Source organism: Acromyrmex echinatior, unplaced genomic scaffold, assembly GCF_024713525.1.
Source record: "Acromyrmex echinatior isolate Ae372 unplaced genomic scaffold, ASM2471352v2 Scaffold27, whole genome shotgun sequence".
Classification (NCBI taxonomy): Eukaryota; Metazoa; Arthropoda; class Insecta; order Hymenoptera; family Formicidae; genus Acromyrmex; species Acromyrmex echinatior.
The window spans coordinates 91,234-110,474 of NW_028259061.1; the positions used below are offsets into that span (position 1 = coordinate 91,234).

The 19,241-nt window shown below is 35.6% G+C and overlaps 1 protein-coding gene across 3 annotated transcripts; it reads right to left on the reverse strand.

The window, feature by feature from the left end:
* Positions 1-211: 211 nt before the first annotated feature.
* Positions 212-18,461, reverse strand: Kdm5 (Lysine demethylase 5). Of its 3 annotated transcripts, none has more exons than XM_011054656.2 (18): positions 17,514-18,460; positions 12,794-13,010; positions 12,550-12,710; positions 11,995-12,363; positions 11,603-11,881; positions 10,949-11,441; positions 10,607-10,734; positions 9,302-9,496; positions 7,642-8,096; positions 7,307-7,565; positions 6,399-7,227; positions 6,117-6,325; positions 5,816-6,040; positions 5,616-5,697; positions 5,126-5,529; positions 4,734-4,860; positions 4,205-4,347; positions 212-3,843 (listed from the first exon to the last, which is right to left on the reverse strand). In XM_011054656.2, the coding sequence occupies exons 1-18, from the start codon at positions 17,739-17,741 to the stop codon at positions 3,796-3,798; spliced, it is 4,851 nt and encodes a 1,616-aa protein (XP_011052958.1). In that variant the 5' UTR covers positions 17,742-18,460; the 3' UTR covers positions 212-3,795. The 3 variants fall into 3 exon arrangements, with proteins under 3 accessions (XP_011052958.1, XP_087272639.1, XP_087272638.1); XM_087416513.1 differs by having other exon boundaries at positions 212-3,906; XM_087416512.1 differs by lacking the exons at positions 212-3,843; positions 4,205-4,347 and having other exon boundaries at positions 4,785-4,877; positions 17,514-18,461.
* Positions 18,462-19,241: the final 780 nt, after the last annotated feature.

The window sequence follows — 19,241 nt, forward strand, 5'->3', positions numbered from 1 at the left end:
TTTGGAAATAATTCTACATTTTACGACGATTAAAAATATAATGGCAAAAACAGGGAGATAACACATAACAAGGACGTTATCGGATATTAAAAGCAAATATCAAGAATCAAAGAAAAACAATATCAAGAATCTAATCTAATAATATCAATAATATCATTTATCATCATATAAACTCAAAAGTATAAAATACTATCGAGAATTAGATAACGGCTTCTTTGACGTCAAGTGATTTATTCATAGATACATCTACGATAATATATGCAACAAGAAGTAAATCGCTTTCTTATCGAAAGGAGCAGGGCTCCGTCTTAAATAAGATCCTATTGCGAAGTGATACATCTTTATCGCTACACATATTAGGTTAGCCTTCGGTTGGAAATTACAGAAATATTTCATTTTATAGTTTTTCGACGGCGCTTAAATTACGCACTGGTCGAGAGATTTCAAGATAAATTACAGTAAATTATGATAGAGATTCGAGAACGTAAATTCACAACAAAATATCGGAATCATTCGTAATATTCACTCGGCGCAGAAGACTGCAATTAACTGAATAACTTACATAAGAAAAAAAAAACTATGCTAAATATGAAAAATCCTAATAATAAACCGCTCTAATAAATGAAAATGTTTCTTTTCTTCAAAACTGCTCGCGAGTATCTTCCAAAAATATATAATAATATCCATATTTAAAAAAAAATTTCGTTGTGTGTGTATGTATGCGTGTATGGGTATATCAAAGTAGAGTGTAATTATATAACTAGTTGCGTAAAAACGTAACATTCACGTCGCCATGATTCACTGGACTAAATAATCACGAGCAATTTGTGCTAATTTAATACATTTACACATTTATCTCATATTACGCTAAGAATGATACTACCGAGATGTTTACGCACAATGAGAAAGTCGATGTACGTAATAGTGTTAGAAACGCATGTAGGCACTTGCCTTAGGTATCCAACGAGTGATTAATAATTCAAAATGATACAATATACGATGTACTGTCTAACTAGAACACGTAGGACGATATCGATTTTTCATTCTGCTTACAATAATGCATTTTTAATATACGCTGAACAAAGCTAAAGTAACTTGTCGGACGCAAAATATTTTGAGTAAAAATATTTTGCGTCTCGGTTTTTTAGTACTAAAATGAAATTAATTCACATTGTTTATATCAAGAAACGAAAAATAATAAGACAATATCGAAATATCGCGATTAATGTTCGCGTTCTTGTTAATGTTATCATTAGAAATCCATTGCGTTATTTGTGTCACATTCAACAATCAAAATTATCGATTATCAGGTCTTATTGATATATACAAAAATATATGTGTACGCGTCTCATCAATTCTTTGTTTCACAGCCTGTTTTAAATAAAACGTAGCATACTCATTGCCGATGATGTACAAGTGGCTAGATTTTTTTCAATAGAATTAGTATTTGTATTACAATAAATTCTATTTAATCGAATTCTTCAAAGTCTCTCTTATGCTATAATTAACGATAGAACAATAACCTTATGTGTTCATTAGAAAGCTCGTTTATCAAACGTCAAAGTTTGTCCGACAAGTATACAACTATTTAAAACACACTGTGCTGTCGTTGATTTAATTTTTCGGGTTTTTGCTACAACTCAAAGATTCTTTACTTGAAAGATTCAAACTCAAGATTTTTTACTTATTTATCAATAAAATTATATAAAGTTCTTTCTCTCGGACTTATCCACGATTTTTATTTGCGATTTGGCCTAAAATAAAAGTTTTTCTGTACACTCTGCGTTCCGCGCACATTTCGCATTGAATGGATTACATAATATTAAGCAACACAAATTTTTTAAATAATAATTAAAAAGATTAGAGTAAATTTCAAATTCGTATTAGAATCAACATTTATTCAAATATTCAATATTAATTTAAGTAAGACATTCTACTATAGAAGAATAACATTCTTAGTGGAAAATGTTAAAGACTTATCGCAAAAATCAACGTTCTTCATAAAATTACTTCTCTAATAAATCTCGCAATCTATTAACGTATCTTCTTAATATTATTTGATTATATACTCTCTTTGAAATACAAGCATAATTTTACCACATTGTGTATGATATAATACATAAGTGTTGTATTTAACAGTATAATCTCTCAACTTTGACAATTAAAGAGACTTAAGAAAAATCAAAATAATATTATTTATTTTTATATAATAAATGATAGCATAAAAGAATTAATTATATATTATAAAATAATTAATTATATATTATATCAATTATAAGTTTAGTTCATGTAGATATTACGTAAGCAATATTTACACGAAAAATGATGATTATTTTTGTCAATTGAAATTAAAAGGAGCATTATAAGATACAGCTATTGTAATTAGATTAGGAGTTTTGGGAAACACATTCCCTTCTAAAAAAATAACAAAGATAAAAAGATATAAGATGAACAGAATCATAGACTTATGATGAGAAGTATAATAAACGCAATAAGAGTTATATAGCCTCTGGTGCAAAAACAGCGAATATTTACAGATTATTATTTCGGGAAGGCAGAGTAGATATGCTAATTTATCTGCTTGTCTCAATCGTTTCCTTTTATTTTATACAAACTATAGCTTACGTTTATTCTATAATCTGATATATTCTAATACCCTATATGTATACAATCTAATTTAATTGTAGTACACACATCTCTCAGTCTATTCTGTACATACGATCGGCGTAAAAGAAATCCTCGCTTGTCGCTTTGTGCATCCAATAGATGTTCTAAAAGCCGATACAAAAGATCGACGGACATCTCGCCTCAATGATACGCAACAGTACGCAACAATGTATTTCGGAAACGACTGGTTGCAATCATCGCTGTACTGAGAATATTTCGCAGCATAACATCATCGTTGTTTGGATCAATTTGTAATGTACCCCTTATTTCAAGGTATACCAATCTTAATAGTTAAGGTAACACGTTATAGACCGTGTATTTAAAGTTGCTGCAAATGATGCAATCCCGTAATTATAAATAATTAATCATCTCGCGTAGAAACTACTTTGTATTGTTCACAGAGAAAGGCGCGATACAAAATTCAAAAAATGGAATTAATATTCTTTTTCGGATTAAATCGATTATATAATTATAAAGGCGTACATCACGGTTCATCCGTGATTCGTCCGCTGTCTATATGAAATGAAATCTACAATTTATTTTATTTTTCACAAAATAACAATCTAACAAAATAACACAGATGAAATATAGACGAATACTTTCATAATCGTGCGTATTAAGATAAAATGGGCATTCATATCTTCGTTCAATTGAATTTGAAGATGCGCGCGCGCGCGCATGTGTGTGGAAGCACAAAAATAATTTTTTAATATGCATTGTGCAGTGTTGTTTCTACTTGTAAACAGAAATTTCATAAGTATAGATAAACGTAGATGACTAGCGATGCTTTTAGGATTTAAAAATATTTTAGCAAATACATATGAAGCCATAAAGAAATGTTGATAAAGAAATGTTTATCAATGTAAGATCGCTGTATCATAAGTCTCGCGCGATTATGCTATAATACTTTGCATCTTAAGTTCGCTCATTCGCTTGTTCGCTCATAAATTATGCTCGAATAATGTACGATTTGTAGTAATTTGATAAAAAAAAAACAACTATTAATTATTAACTTTGCATCGCGAGTTGATAAATCGAGAGTCGTTATTATCGCCCCGGAGCCTCGTGCGGAGCTAGCAGACGACACGAAGTGGGCTAGTGAATCCTAGGACGAGGAATGTCGTTTTCCTAGACACCAGCTTCCGTGTCAGTGGTACTGCCATGGTACTCCTGGGACTGAGAAAGGGAAAAAAGTGCATCCAGGCCTAATGATTCAACTGAATCTGGCGCGGATCTCGACTATGTTCAACACAAAAAAAAAGACTGCCTCTTTTAAAAAACTATAGTCGAATATATAACGAAACAAATGTAACAAAGGCGGAAAAGTGAAATCTTGTCGAATTAAATTTCACGATGTGGGATGTTTACATATGTTCGCATGCATATTTATTATATAAAACAAAATGTAAAATGTGGCCGATGTATATGATGATAATATACAGAATCCGACAATGTACATGTTCTTGTGAATTTTACAAAATTAAAAAAGGAGAAAAAACGATATACATTATGTTTTTCCGAACACTTTTTTCCTTACCGATGCACTTTGATCGGCTTCTTTACAGTTGCTACAAATATAATCATCTTCCTCCGCAATTTCTGTACGATCCAATCCGACACAATGCATATGGAACCAACCTTCGCAGCCACCATCACACTGAACCCAATCAACTTCCTTACCTAAATAACAAATAAAATAAATACGTGCTGAAATATAGACAAAATAAAAGTATAATTTAAGAAATAAATGAGGGTATAATCAAAATATTCTCAAATCAAATTATATACACAAAAATAATTCATATAACATATTTGACATATACTATGTGATCAAAAAATTTATTTACACGATTATTGGGAATATAATGTTTATTATTGACATTATCCATTGTATATAGCACGACATATAAATATTTTATATATGCATCATATATGTGTTTGTGTGTGTGTGTGTGTGTGTGTGTGTGTGTGTGTGTGTGTGTGTGTGTGTGAAGAGAAAACATTTATAACGTTTAGAAGGTATCATTAAAACCATGTTGCGAATATATTGTAGACAATATCCTTACCACTAGGCCGTAAGCAGTTAACCGCTGCGCAATCATCCTCCTCATCCGAACTTTCTTGCTTAGTCTTCTTTGTGCGATTACCACCTCGCTTTCTAGGGCTTTCCTCACCTTCACTTTTGCGTTTCATCTGCAATTCATAATTAACTGAAATTGAGCTGTTCAATGTTCGCGGAACTATAAGTTATCGATTGCCAAAGTCATTAAAAAATGTCTCGAATTCAAACTTCTTACAAATAATCAATTTATTGTTTAATAAAATAGACCTATAATTAAATAATCTCATCATGAATATATTTTGAAATGTAAATTTAATTTATTTCTAATAAAATGAATATTTTTATTAATACAAAAGATTTAATTCGAGACATGATTGTTATCGAAGAATTAAGTACCTTTCGAGGTCCACGTTTCATAGGAACTGGTGAACTGCTCTGCCTCTTCTCCTTAGTGATAGGGCCGCTGCTTTTGCTACGTTTAATTACGTTTTTCTCTTCAACTTTTTGACGTCCAACTTTCTTATGTAATTCAAACTCCTCCGATTTCCTCTTTCTACCCCGTTTCTTCACATCTTTCATCTCCTGATTTGCTTGAACTTCCTCAAGCGATTTGTATTTCCGCATGGTATTGTGGCTATTCATGTAACTCAATATACGCCAAATGTGTTGTGTTTCGTCTAAGGCAACTTCTAATAGGTCACCTTCCATCATAAGTTCTTCCAAACGTGATCTCGTGCTTGAAGATAATGTGCCGAATGATTCATTATCACTCAATTGAGTTTTCCGCCGAATTTTCGAGACTGAAATAATACAAAATATAATTATCTATTGATTAAATATTTTCAACATAATGCTTATATTTCATATCGCAATTTGAGAAACTTACTGTATGAATATGCGTGTTCGTTACTATTGAAAGTACTACATGTTGGTTCATCATCCAGAGTAATAACATCGTCATCGTCATCCTAAAGTATTAAAAATATTCATGTATATATATTTTGCTTTATTATTTATAAATAAATTATTATATAAACAATTGTTTGTAATGGATAGATTTATTGTAACTCATATCACGATACTCACAGCAGTACTAGGCGTGCTATCATCTGAATGTACTCCGCTGAGGGGCGCGATAGCTTGCACTCTTTGATGCAGTTCAGGATTATTCGCTGCCTTTTTCAATTCGCTGCTGATAATTTTTTCCGTTTTCTCCCTTGCCGCAGCTTCCACTAACTTTTGCGACATTACAGAAAGTTTTGTCAGTATCGATGAAACTTCGTCGGTAGACAATGCTTTTCTCGCTCGATCCTAATCAACATATGTTTAGCTAAAGACATGGTTTGTTTAGACAATGAGAAAGATCATATTTGATGAGAATATCTACCTGCCAATTCATCGCACGTTCAGTTAAGCACTGTAACGCTTCTCCCTCCGGCAATCGGATCGGAATTTTTTGAAGACTCACTAAGAGAGCCAATATAGTTTCCAGACGAGGTCGTCGAGAACGTTGACAGCATGGACATAAAAATTTCATATCCTTCGGTCCTGGCGATTTACCTTTGTACAGTGTCTTAGACAAAGGTACACAGTTTGCTGTGAAATAAAAATTCATATACAATTAGATAATAATATTTAGCTAGTTTTTTATTTAAATTGTTGTACTTACTGTGAAACCAATCCTTGCAAAGCTCGCACTGAAGCATAATGCCGAATCTCGGCCGCCGACAAACACAATACTTGGAATCTTCCGCTTCTGCTTTCATCTTCATTAAATTTCTTTCTCTCAAGCTTCTCATCGCTTCCATTTCGCGTTGTTCTGCAAGTTTGAAGGCAGCTACCACGTTCGCCGAGTCGCTGGAGTCGTCCAATTTTGTATCACAAACACAAACGGCACCTATGGATTCGTCGCCCTTGTTCTTTTTAGTTTTCATTGCCTGTACACCGACGCCGATTCGCGGCGACAGAGCTTCCATTAGCGTATAGTGCGAATTTTTCCTCAAAAAAGTTCTCGCGGTCCTTTCTTTCCATGTTTTCGCCTCCAAGAGAGTAGATTCCAACGTTGGAAGATCATTTAGATGCAAAGGGATATTTCTTCCCTTTCTTAACAAGTCATCCAATGTATCGTAATAAGGAAAGTTTTCTCTCGCTCGTATATCATCAAACAATTTCGTCCAATTCTTTGCTTTGTTCAATATATCTTGAAGAGTATCCAAACTCGGTAAATACGCTTCAACTTTATCTGCTTCGTGAATAAACTCCTCTACAGCTGCAATGGTTCGTCTATTTTTGGTGTTAAGAAACACTTTGGCCTTCTCTTCCCACTTATCGATTGCCTTTGTTAACGCGTGCAATTCTGACAATGTATTTTCAACACTGACATGAGGTGGTATTGTCATGCCTTTTTCGATTAACTTAATCATCTCTTCACGACTAACAGATTTCGGATCATCTTGAAGAGATTTTACTTCATCTAGCCACTGTATTTGTGTCAATTTCTGTAAAATAAAATAGATTTTATTAAAACAAAATATCTGATGAAAAAAATTAAATGTATATCTATATATGATTACATACTTGTTTCAATCGTACTAGTTGAGGTAATTCAATGCAGATAGAATCACCAAAATCAATGCATTTCTCTAATTTCTCAATGTCGCAATCTTCTTTGGACTCCAATTCTTCTGCATCCTTTTGAAATTGTAATACTTGATCAAGTATAAATTTTACACCATCTGATTCCTTAAGTTCACAGCATAGATTGGTTATTTCTTTGTAAAAAAGTGTTAATTCTTCTACAGTGAGTTTATACTTGGTATCAACTGTCTGCCTGGTTCTATAAAAATAAGAATTTTGTGAAAGCAAATAGTAATACTCACGATACAAAATATCGCAATAAAATCTTTACCAACCTTGTACGTTGTTTATTGTTTAATAGCTGTTGTGCAACGCTTGCGCATTTCTCAGCATCTTGCACAGCGGTTGTTAAAGCCGTCAATAGTTCACTTTCGGGGAATTTTTTGTTCTCAGCTTCATTCAGAAGTTCTTTCAACTCGTTTAATTCAATTTTATCGTTCTTAGGATCCATCGCTTCTCTCACTTTGGCCACCCATGAATCAAACGACTCGGCTTTCAATTTTAATTTTTGCAACATGATAGGTAATTCGTCTAACGTATATCGATAACGCAGCGTATGCTTTTCTGGTGGACACGTACACAAATCAGCAAAGTGCCTCAGACAAACTAACTGCGAGCTGTGGCACGAACATGTAACTGCACTCAAAAAACAGGTAGTTTTGCATGCTTCGCACTGTCTCTCGTCATCCGGTAGAAGCTCGAAAGCCTCGCGTTCTGCCTCAGTCACGCCCTGAACAGAACAAGTTATCCAAATTCACACACAAATACGATAAATCTATCTCATTATGCTTTAGCAATTTTTCAACGAAACAATTGACGCGCAGATAATACGTTAAAAGAAATATTGCTTTGAAAATCGTATTTCACCGAGACGCACACGTATGGACACGTATCCATTCCAGAAGAAACACAAACATAACGCTCTGCAACGTTCTGCTTCAAGGATATGGCGCACAAACACGTGCTTCTAGCAAGTTGTACGAAACAGACGCGAGAAACTAAGTTGCGCGTTTAGCATCATGGCACACAAGACTTGGAAAACATAACCTTTTTACTCACCTATATGTAAGTTACATAACTGGAATAAAGGCGGAACAAATAAGCATCAGTCAGTCAAGGCCAAGCGCCACGACTGCGACTCTCGAGAATGCAACAACGATAACAGCAGGTTCGACGAAATCAGCAATAATGAAAATACGTGGCGACATTAATTACGTATCTAACGTGGACAGGCGGTCCAATAGCAATGCCAGCTCTGAATAGTTGGCGGGGTTGGCGGTTAGAGCGAGGGGCAAGCCGCAGCCGCAGCCGCACGGTGCGTGTATATACGAATTTTGCCGCGGTCGCGTCGCGTCGCGTCGCGTCGCGTCCGCGTGTGCGTCTGTGTATTCACGTGTAGTGGCGCGTGCGCGCGCTCTTGGCACATAACGTACTACTTGGCCTAAATATATTGACCTTTCACGACAAAACAGTATTGCCAGTATTCACACGTTAGAGTTTATTCCTTAGAAACAAGATCGTATTCATATCCCAGAGTTTTCAGCGTAGATTCTATTGATTCTATTGATTTTCAGCGCAAAAAACTAACTTTTATATATATTCAAGCCATAGAATTAATGTTACATTTACATTAAATATGGAATATGAAATATTTTTTTCATTAAATCATGAAGAATAGAATATTTTATTTACGTTTTGAATCAACAAATAAATTATATTGTTATGTTCAGCAACAATAGTAGCAGTTAAAGAATAAAAATATAAAATTTCAGGGGTTTATTGTAAAACAATTTTGATATTAAAAAGATATTAAATATTCAAAGATAACAAATATAATAAATTTTCATTAAAAGATTGTGTCATAAAATACTACGAGTTTTTATATTTAGAAATGTAATGTATTAAATATTGCTGTATAAATTATATAACTCTTACCCATTCTAGCAAGTTTTTCCGTAATTTTTTCTCATCCTCCACCATTTGCAACATATCGTGATACGTGGCAGTTGCGACTCCGATATCTAACGAATCTGGATCCAACGACATTTTACAAACTAGTTCATCGTGGGAAAACACGCAGAATCTTCTTAAATTTGAATAATGCGTGATGCAATCTCGTCCAATCTTAAGCTGATACAAAAGAAACAATTTACAGTGTACTTGTATAATTTGTATATTAATTGTGATGTACAGGGTGTCTCAAAATAATCGCCAAATATTTTATAGGCAGATAGAGCGGACTAAATTGAGTCGAAAAGTCTTCCATTTGCCATTTTGCAATTTTCGCAATATTTAACAAAATATTAATTACTAAAAATTGCCGAAAATTGATCTTCAATAATTTTTTACTCAAATACTATCAATTTTACAGAAAAATTGTTTATTTTCTTCTGACAGAGAGAGAGAGTTTATTTTCTTCTAAGAATTTTTTCAGAATTTTTTATTAACTTTTTAATACTGTGTGTACATTTTCTTATTTTTACCAACAGAAAATATCGTATTAAAAAATTCTGAAAAAATTCTTAAAGTTCTATGAGACGAAAATAAATAATTTTTCTCTTGCAATTTTTCTGTAAGATTGATAGTATTTGAGTAAAAATTTATTGAAGATCAATTTTCGGCAATTTTTAGTAATTAATATTTTGTTAACTATTGCGAAAATTGCAAAATAGTAGAGAACTTTTCGACTCAGTTTAGTCTGCTCTACTTGCCCAAATATTGAAATATTTGACGATTATTTTAGGACATCCTGTATATGTAAAGTATAATTTGAATTTAAATAAAAACTAATATAATGACTCAATAATAATAAATAAACATTAATAACAATAAGGGCTATGAGTCAGATTTCAATATATTGGGTGGATCCATATATTCGTTCGGTTTTTGTTAGTAGTGCAAAAACGGAGAATCATATCATTGATTAAAATTCATTCTTTGTATGAAAAAAACTTGTTTCATTTTACCTTCAAAAACCGAACGAATATATGGATCCACCCAATATTATTTAAACAGACGTTTCAACCTTATCGTCAGGTCATCTTCAGTATGTACATTGAAGATAATCTGACGATAAGGTCGAAATGTCTGTTTCAAATTTAAATACATATATTGAAATCTGACTCGTAGCCCTTATTGTTATTAATGTTTATGAATTTGAATTGTTGAATGTTCTAATATTTCAATTGCCTTTATTTTATTCGTACTTGAACGAACTCGAATATATTATAATTTATATACCCAATCTGCAGGTGCAAAATTGACAGCTTCTGCAAAATTGTAACCCTGATTAAAGCCTGCGTGGTATGCTCTCGGAAATGTCACGACAAATTCACCTGCATGTTGATCTGTCCTAAATACTGGTACTCCTGTTATAATAATAAATAATTATAATTATATAAATAATTATAAAATTATATCAATTATAAACTTAGAAAATGCAGTTGCGCACGTTAGATAAATATCAAATAGTGTGAATTAGAAATAAATCCTAAATATTTTAATCTTGTCTTTTTTACGAAAAAAAAAACAACACATTCTTTTATTTTATTACAATTTTAATTATATGTAGAAATCTTATACCTTCACTTGTCAATATGTTTGGATTCATGATAGTAACAAGTTGATGCAACAAATCGGGCTGGCTATGAAACAGTTCTGGAGCGGCGGACTTCATGGATTGTTCGAAGCGTTCCGCCTGAGAACCTGGTACTCCATACCATGTCTTTGGTTCGCCCCAATGTAGATAATTAATAGAATAGCTCCAATGATCTTCATTGTGCCAACAAAATGTTGCGAAGCACATGCCGACATACATCCAAGGAACTTTCATGCCACTAATGTCAGCATTGATGTGACCCAGAACGCTTCCATGTAGAACTGGCAAATTATTCAAATTCCACGAAGATTCAGCATACTCTTGATCACAAGTGAATAAATTAACGCTGGTTTTGGTTGGAAATCCAGATCCATGATCCATTGTATGCAAATCGGCACCGTATTCTACAGTCACGTCTTCATCAATGGACGAGACTATTCGCCAAAACTCCTTTTCCACTAGTGATGTTGGAACCATCTACAAAGAAAAAAAATTATTAAATGTATAATGAAGATAAAATAAAACACACACACACACACACACACACACACACACACACACACACACACACATGTATGTATGTGTGTATATATATATATATATATATATTTCTCTCATAACGGCTAGCAATGACTTACATGCACAGGCATATTAAAGTAGTCGCTCTTGAATTGATCGGCCATTTCTCCGAATTGCTGCAGCGTGTATTCTCTCTGCGCTTGTTCGAAACCAAATGCCTCCATTGGCTTCGAGACCTCTTCGGCAACGCATTTGGGACATCGCCAGTCTCCCTTTGGTATTTCCGTCAATGGTGGCATAAGGCAAAACGTATGATAGCTGTCATCACATCCGTCACATAACAACATATTTTCTTCATTGTCGCCTCTCCCGCAATTGTGACAAATATATTTTGCCAACTAAATGAGAATAAAAGAAAAGATGATACAATTAAATTAATTATTTAATTATATTATATTTTTTTCATTGTAAAATATTGTAGTATATGGAGAGGGCCAAATTGTAAACTTACAGGATCAAAGTCGTAAACGAGTTTCAAGCCACGCGTTTTATTAGATTTTTTTCCCTCTTTGGTATTAAAGCCGGCCATTTTCGGGCCTGGTCCGTAAAATTGTAATTTTTTAAGTTCTTTGCTTTTATCCACATCGCTACTGAAATATCTGCTCTTAATCTTGTCCTTGCACTCATTGTCCGAGTCACATTCCTCCTTGCAATCTTCCTGTTTAATCGATATATCTTGCTTCTCTTCTTGCCCGGAAAATCGCTTAGACCGTCGCGAAAATTTTTCATTCGGTGGTTTAATTTGCTGCCGAGATATTATACCATGTGGCTTATAATCACGATCTTTCTTCTCATTAACATCCGAGTCCGGTTCAATTTTCTATAACAAGAGGATAGTTTATAATTAACGAAAATAATTGCATAATTTATATATACATATACTATATATATATATATATATATATATATTATACTAGGTTAAACAAATTACAAATAATTAATTTCATAAGAATTTCAAAATTGGCATCGTAATGAATAATTTCTTGCAGACGAAAATTTGACTTACAATATCTGACAATGTCTTTCCTTGCTTAAAAACGTCAAAGGGATATAAAATTCTTTCATAGTGATTCTTCAATATGCTGCCTACACTTCGTCCAGATGGATAACCCAGTTTATTGGCAATTTTTGCCCATCTTCTTTCCTTAGTCACAGTTTCTATACCGCCTATAAATAACACGTAGAAATTAAATATAAAAAAATTAAGTATAAAGTGCGGAATAAATAAAATATGTATAAATAAAACTTACCTTCGTCCGTGACTATTTTGTGTAAGGAATACAAGTCCAGAGCCTTACGTTCCACAAGCGGAATTTTCAAGGAGGAACCTTGAAGCTCCCAAAACTTTGCAATTTGATCTAAAAAATTAAGCTTTATCCTGGTTTTGGCTTCTAATTCATTTAACCTTTGTATTCTCGGAACAAATTTGAACTTGTCTACGTCCACGGCAAATGGTGGCTGCCAGTTCTGTAACAAGCCATATAATACTTTATAAATATCAAAGAAATTTGATTAAATAATTTTATATTGACGAGGATAAAGGAAAAAAATTCTCGGTTTTGTCCTTTCCTCGTTCCTTTCTCTTACATTTCTATATATAAAATTCAAGTTCTGAAAAGTATTCTCGATTTCAGTCGATGGATGGTTATATACGTTCTTCACATCGACAACGGATATTACTTATTCAAGGAGTTGAAGATCCGGTACTACTTCGGGTCGTAACTAGAGGCGCAGCTAGTATACGTGGCCCTTTGCTGTAATATAACTAACGTTCGATAGCAAGGGTAAGAAGATAATTAAGTTTTCAACAAACTTTGCCTTCTTAGATACGTACAATATACACATCAGATTAAATTTGGAATGAAAATGTCAGCGTGTAGATTTTATCTTTCATTGGGATCTGATAAACTCTAGCCACGTATTTTACCGGCATGAATGTAATATTATATTATGATATAAAATGATTCGCAGGAAATCTCTAATTAAATACACACACATTATATATATATATATATATATATATATATAGATATTTTATCTATAAAATAACAATCGCATTGTTATTTGTATTTTATACAATGAACTTGAGATTCTTCATATGGCTCAGTCAGTGCAGCAAAATCTAAATTTTTTCTATTGAGATATTTATATGTATGATTAATCAATATCTCATAATATACTCTACATAACAATGTAACAATCGTGTCTCTAAATATACATCTATATGTTCTATATATAAACTCTCCCATGTGTAAATTATGTTCTAAAATAATTAAAATAATCAATAAACGCTCTGAAAGCTTGCTTATGTGATGAGCACAAAGATGATTTGATTTAAAAAAACGTAAAAAATGAGACATACAAATCTCGTGCGTGTGATACGTAGCTTTAATTAATGAATACATTTTTATAAATTTTTTTTATTCTACCGCCAATGATTTATACTGCATTGTTTATAAAAAGATTAGATTCATCAAATTATATAATTTTAATAGAGCCAAATGAATTATACTGAAGTGTTACGAGGACTCAAATACTTGAATAGAGTTAGAAAAAAAAAAAGTCGATCTGAGAAGAATTTACAATTAGATGATATATTAGATAATATTAATATGCGGTTCCATCCAGCAAACATTGTATGCGCGGCGATATTTTAATATCGCAACAAAGTATAATCCAAAGTATAATCCATAATTTAATTTTATTTAACGCCGTGTTGAAATGCTAATAATCGTAAAGTTCATTAATCAAGCAATACGTTTTACGAGCGTCCAACGCCCGTGTGTAACGTCGCGCACTTCCTACGACACAACTTCCGTAATGGCGGCATGCTCTTGGGGAAATATCAGCTCTCTAGAAAGTATTAAGGTCTTCTCATTGAATGTATCATTGTGCTCTTCTATCGCGCGCAATACCGAAGCAAGTTGATTTTAACGAAAATTAAATAGAGAGAGCAGAAAATTCTCGGAAAGCAGAATTCCGACGCGCACATTTATCGTGATGCGTAGAATAGACAAATTTATATATTCCTTGTATCTGGAAAAGATGATGATTTAACGAATTATAATAATCCGGAAGCAAATGAAATATGAGCAAATACGGATAAATTTAAAAGAAATCTTGAATTAGGATTATACACAGCTAAATTTTTGTACACTCAACAATTGTACCATATACATGTATTAGATCAATGGAAAAAATGATTTTATATTTTTTAAATTTAGTCTTACAATGCACAAATATCAGGATACACGGAGGTATTTCGAGTATCAAGTACACATTATGTATACGTATTCTAGATACGACGCGGTCACCCCGAGAGCCTCGCCCCCAACTCGTGACGCCATAAATATCATTCTTTTATTGATTCTCTTTGGAAGAATTCGCGAATGACAAGATTTTTGATAAATTTACGCTTCACTACAGCCTCATCGGATTTTCAATGATCGCGCTTTGAAAATTTCGAAGCAAATCGAAGGTAAACTTGCCGCAGCAGTTTACCTCGTTATTTCCGGCTCGTTTTTGCAAAATGTCGAGAGTACATCGATTCCATGTACATTCCATGTACTTCTCTCGAGCGACAAAAGCGACGTTTGTGATCGGAATATTTGAAAATTCATTTTAAAAGGATTTTAAAAAAACAGCTTTGTTGCGGGATGAAACAAAACTCGAAAAATGAATTTTTTTTAAATTAAATACAAGATTAATGAATTCTACTATATTTGCTTGTCTAGTTTTTATCAATATAGAACGTTACTACTGATAAAGATTACTCGAAAATTAGCTGACATTGCGCACTGTCTTTGACAAATTTCCACATCACATTACACTTTTTCACATAAATTCCAGGTAAGTACTAGAAGAATAAACAAAACAGCTTTCCTTCTGATATGATATGTTGAAAATGATTAGATAAAAAAAAAACAATGCGTATTGTATCGTAAATTATGCACTGTCGCTCGAAAATTGATCGGGGAACAAAACGTTACGGAGAGAGACTGCTTATAGAATAAATTTCTTTTAGTAAATAAAGATAAAGGAGGGAGAAGAGGAGAGAGAATAAACAATCAGCTACAGCCGGACCAATTATTAGGTATCGATTAGTCAGCGTAGGTAAAAATCAATAATTACTTGAGAGTTTGTGGCGCGCCTTGACGCTTTTGACGGGCAGGCTTATACCTGTCCGAAGAGAATGACGCGAACATAATCGCAAATGCGTTATCGTTTCACCTTCGCACGGTAATGTTTTCTCTGAGAATTGGTCGCGATCTCTATGGTTATTAGAGATTACCATTATCTCGATGTGCTGAAAATTGTGACGCGAAGCAGTGCAGTCGAAAGACGAGTAGATCTCTCGGATGAGTACAACTATTTCTTTCGGGAGAGAAAAGTACTTTAAAAGTATTTTAGGAAAAATAAAACGCAAAAACATGAAATTATAGCCTTCAAGTATGTAAGTCGGATACGATCGCTACGCTCATAAGTGGTTCAGCAATTGTCATTAGATAAATGTCTACGCATTTTTTTTTAGAAGACATTCTCGAACACCTATATCGCGAAATCTCGTCGATGACATTTCTACATTGGTCATGTATCCGGTTTAGCGTCGATTACGTGAGCCAAAAAACATTCGCGAATCTGTCCCAATATTCGTTCCACCCACACTTTCAGGAAGAAAAGTCATGATTTCCGGCGTCATTGGAGTTTTTTCTCTTTACATACGGAAACAAGATGGTGGCGTAAATCGTTTCTAATGGTGGCATAAAACCAACGACGTGCGATGAACGAACGACGAAGTCGTCCAAGTCGTCGTTCTCGGGAAACGACCAAACGACGCTCACAGGTGGGAAGATCGCGAAAAGTTTCGCGTTGGCAAATAGAACCGAATCACACGGGAGAGCCCTGCTATGGTCGAGAGCTCGCCGAGTGAAAGGTGACGATAGCGCGGAAAAAAATTATGTCATGCAGCGGTCTGCAACGAGCCCAGTGATGAGATTCCCTTGGAACACGGGAACACGCCCTTGATGAAGACTTCTACAATTTTGTCGAGGTCCGATGATTTTCGAGACGCACTTTCGAACAAGACTCACTTCGAAGGGTGTGAAAGATGAGATGGGTACGACGACGAGAGTTCATTCGTCACATTCGGAAAGCGCATTCGTTACTTGCGCAAGAATAACGGGATCGCGTCGACGTCGCGAAATCTTTTGCCTAATAGAATCGAAAAAACAAATCTTGCGATTATCCTTTTTCTCCCGATTTTCCGGACAAGGTGACCATCGTGTCACCTCTATTGTCTCGGCCATTTTACATGGCGGTCGTCGCACCGATCGCAGTTATCATAATTTAACGTGGACCGATCATTTGTATCGATGTTTCCATTATTGTTTTATTGATATATCGTCGTTGTCATCGATGTCATTGGTAATTTTCGAAAAGTATCGACGAATGGAGACAAGATTCTTTTCCTCTCACTTTGTTTAATCTCTGGCATCTATTCTTTTTCCCAGTTTTCTTTTCCCTTCTCGCAGTTTTCGCCAACGTAACGCGTGATACGGTTGTTACATTTCACAAACGGAGGAGGAAACATGGAGACTCCGTGGAAAAAACGGCGTGCGAATTTATGAAATCGCGAGGAAGATTCGTACTATTGGACCTTCTTTCTCGTTCTCGTCGCTGTCGTCAATGTAATGTAATCGTCGTCGAGAGAGAAGGATAGAGAATGAGAGAGATGGTATTTAAAAAATGCATCGTAGTACACAAAAACGAGGTCGCACACTCCTCACTCGAGGATGTGTGCCTTTTCTTTTGGGTTGCATGAGAAAAGAAAGCGGAAGGATCCTGTCGACGTCGACGTCAACGTCGTCAACGATAATGTCGATGATGACACGGAGGGCAATGTTTCAAAGAGATGACGCGCATAGGATTCGCTGACATGTGTCCGTTGACTGGTCGAACTGTGCTACTCACGGGTGGCGGTTTAATCTTGCAGATGCCGGACCTCTCGGCGATCGGTCGTATCTTGGCGATGTAGGCGAGGGGGTCGTGGAACTCCTCGTTGGTCGGCTCAAACACCGGTGCTTCCGGCGGCACCGTGAACTCAAAGTCGGTCTCGGTGCGGTCGCAAGCCACATCTTGGGCACAACGTGGTTGATTCCCATTTCCACAGGGACGATTCTCAAGGCTTCTCGAGCCCATGATTCGGATTTCGGAGGCACGGTACTTGTGGCTACTTCCGACGCGTCACGCGTTGGCTAGCATGCACGCACTTAAAATTCGAGCGAAAGCCTCGGCGCCAGGCACCACGAGTAGGACGTCGTCTCACGTCGCTACTCGACCCGAATTAATCGCACAAGCACATTGCCACGAGTTCCCGGATCGATCATGTTCCTCGACGTCAGTGCTCCTATCGTTGTCGTTGTTGTTACTGCTGTTGCTGCTGCTGCTGCTACTGCTGCTACTGCTGCTACTGCTGCTTGACAATAAACGACGCGCGAATCACGCGGATGCAGCATCGACGTTACGTGAAGACTCACACGACTCACACGACACACACGACTCACCGCTCACCGCGACTGCTGATTACCTCCTCTCCTCAGTCCTCTACTCCTAGCTTCTTCGTGTTGCGCTCACGCTCACGCTCACATCGCTTATCCCTCCCCTACTCTGCTACGCAGCCCAATGCAGCCTGACCTGTCGCACTCGTACAGCGTTAACAGTGTACTTGAGGAACGGCTCGACGACTGCGCCATCGGCGGACGAGTGGTGGACGAGTCATAAGATTCGTTTCGTCGTCGATTTCACAGATTTGTCCGCTTTGTGTGGCAATTGTGGCTGATCGCAGAGATGCCACATTGCAGACGAGTCACACATCAGAAAATCGAGTAGAGGGAACGCGCATACTCCAACGTACTCTACGCCACGGAAAGATCAGAGAAGGCACCTGCGTAGCTGCATTGCCAGCGTTGCGCCGTCGCGCATCCCCTCCACATCATAAGCCATTCATCTTGTCATTGCTTGCCATTGCTGTTCTTTGGGGCTTCGCATAATAAAAGGAGAACAGAGAAATAAGGCCGGATTCAGTAGTAGTAGATACTTTTCGCTTGTCTGCTTCTGTCTCTTTTCGCGAGTTCTGATTGGCTTCCGCTTTTCCGTCAAGGTGTGAACCCGGCCTAAGAACTTCAACCTATCGTGTATTGTGGAATACACAGTTTCTATATATTGTAGGTTGAAATTCTTATTCTTTATTCTCGGTTCCCTGTACCTTTTATTGTGCGGAGCCCCTTTCTCGTTGCACTAGATTATATTCAAATTTACCTTTTCGTTTTTTCACTAAACTTTATACGTATATCTATTTCATTTTAAATAATTTAACGAGTGTACATACGCTAGTCGAGCTAGAAAGAACAGATCTCAGTACGCAATCTCGCTATTCTTGCTGAGCGTCACGTGACCCCGGGAACTTGCGCGAATCGCGGATTATGCGGGTGGCGAGCATCAGAAAGAAGATTCGTGATTCGTGATGCGTTATTTTTCGCTTCGCGACAATGATTACATAAAGGCGATTAGTTGCAAGCCGATTGCAAATTGCGATAGCCAATCTGAAACTTGCATTTTAAAATCAACGCTTCATATTAGCTGTCGCAACAAACTTACGATCGGCTTGCAACTAATATCCCTAACAGCACAAACGTCGAT

Coding starts and splice junctions, on each gene's coding strand:
- Kdm5 (XM_087416513.1), bottom strand. CDS start 17,741: ATGGGCTCGAGAAGCCTTGAGAATCGTCCCTGTGGAAATGGGAATCAA. Junction 12,711..12,793: donor CAAAATAGTCACGGACGAAG/GTAAGTTTTATT, acceptor TGTTATTTATAG/GCGGTATAGAAACTGTGACT. Junction 5,698..5,815: donor ATAGCACGCCTAGTACTGCT/GTGAGTATCGTG, acceptor TTAATACTTTAG/GATGACGATGACGATGTTAT.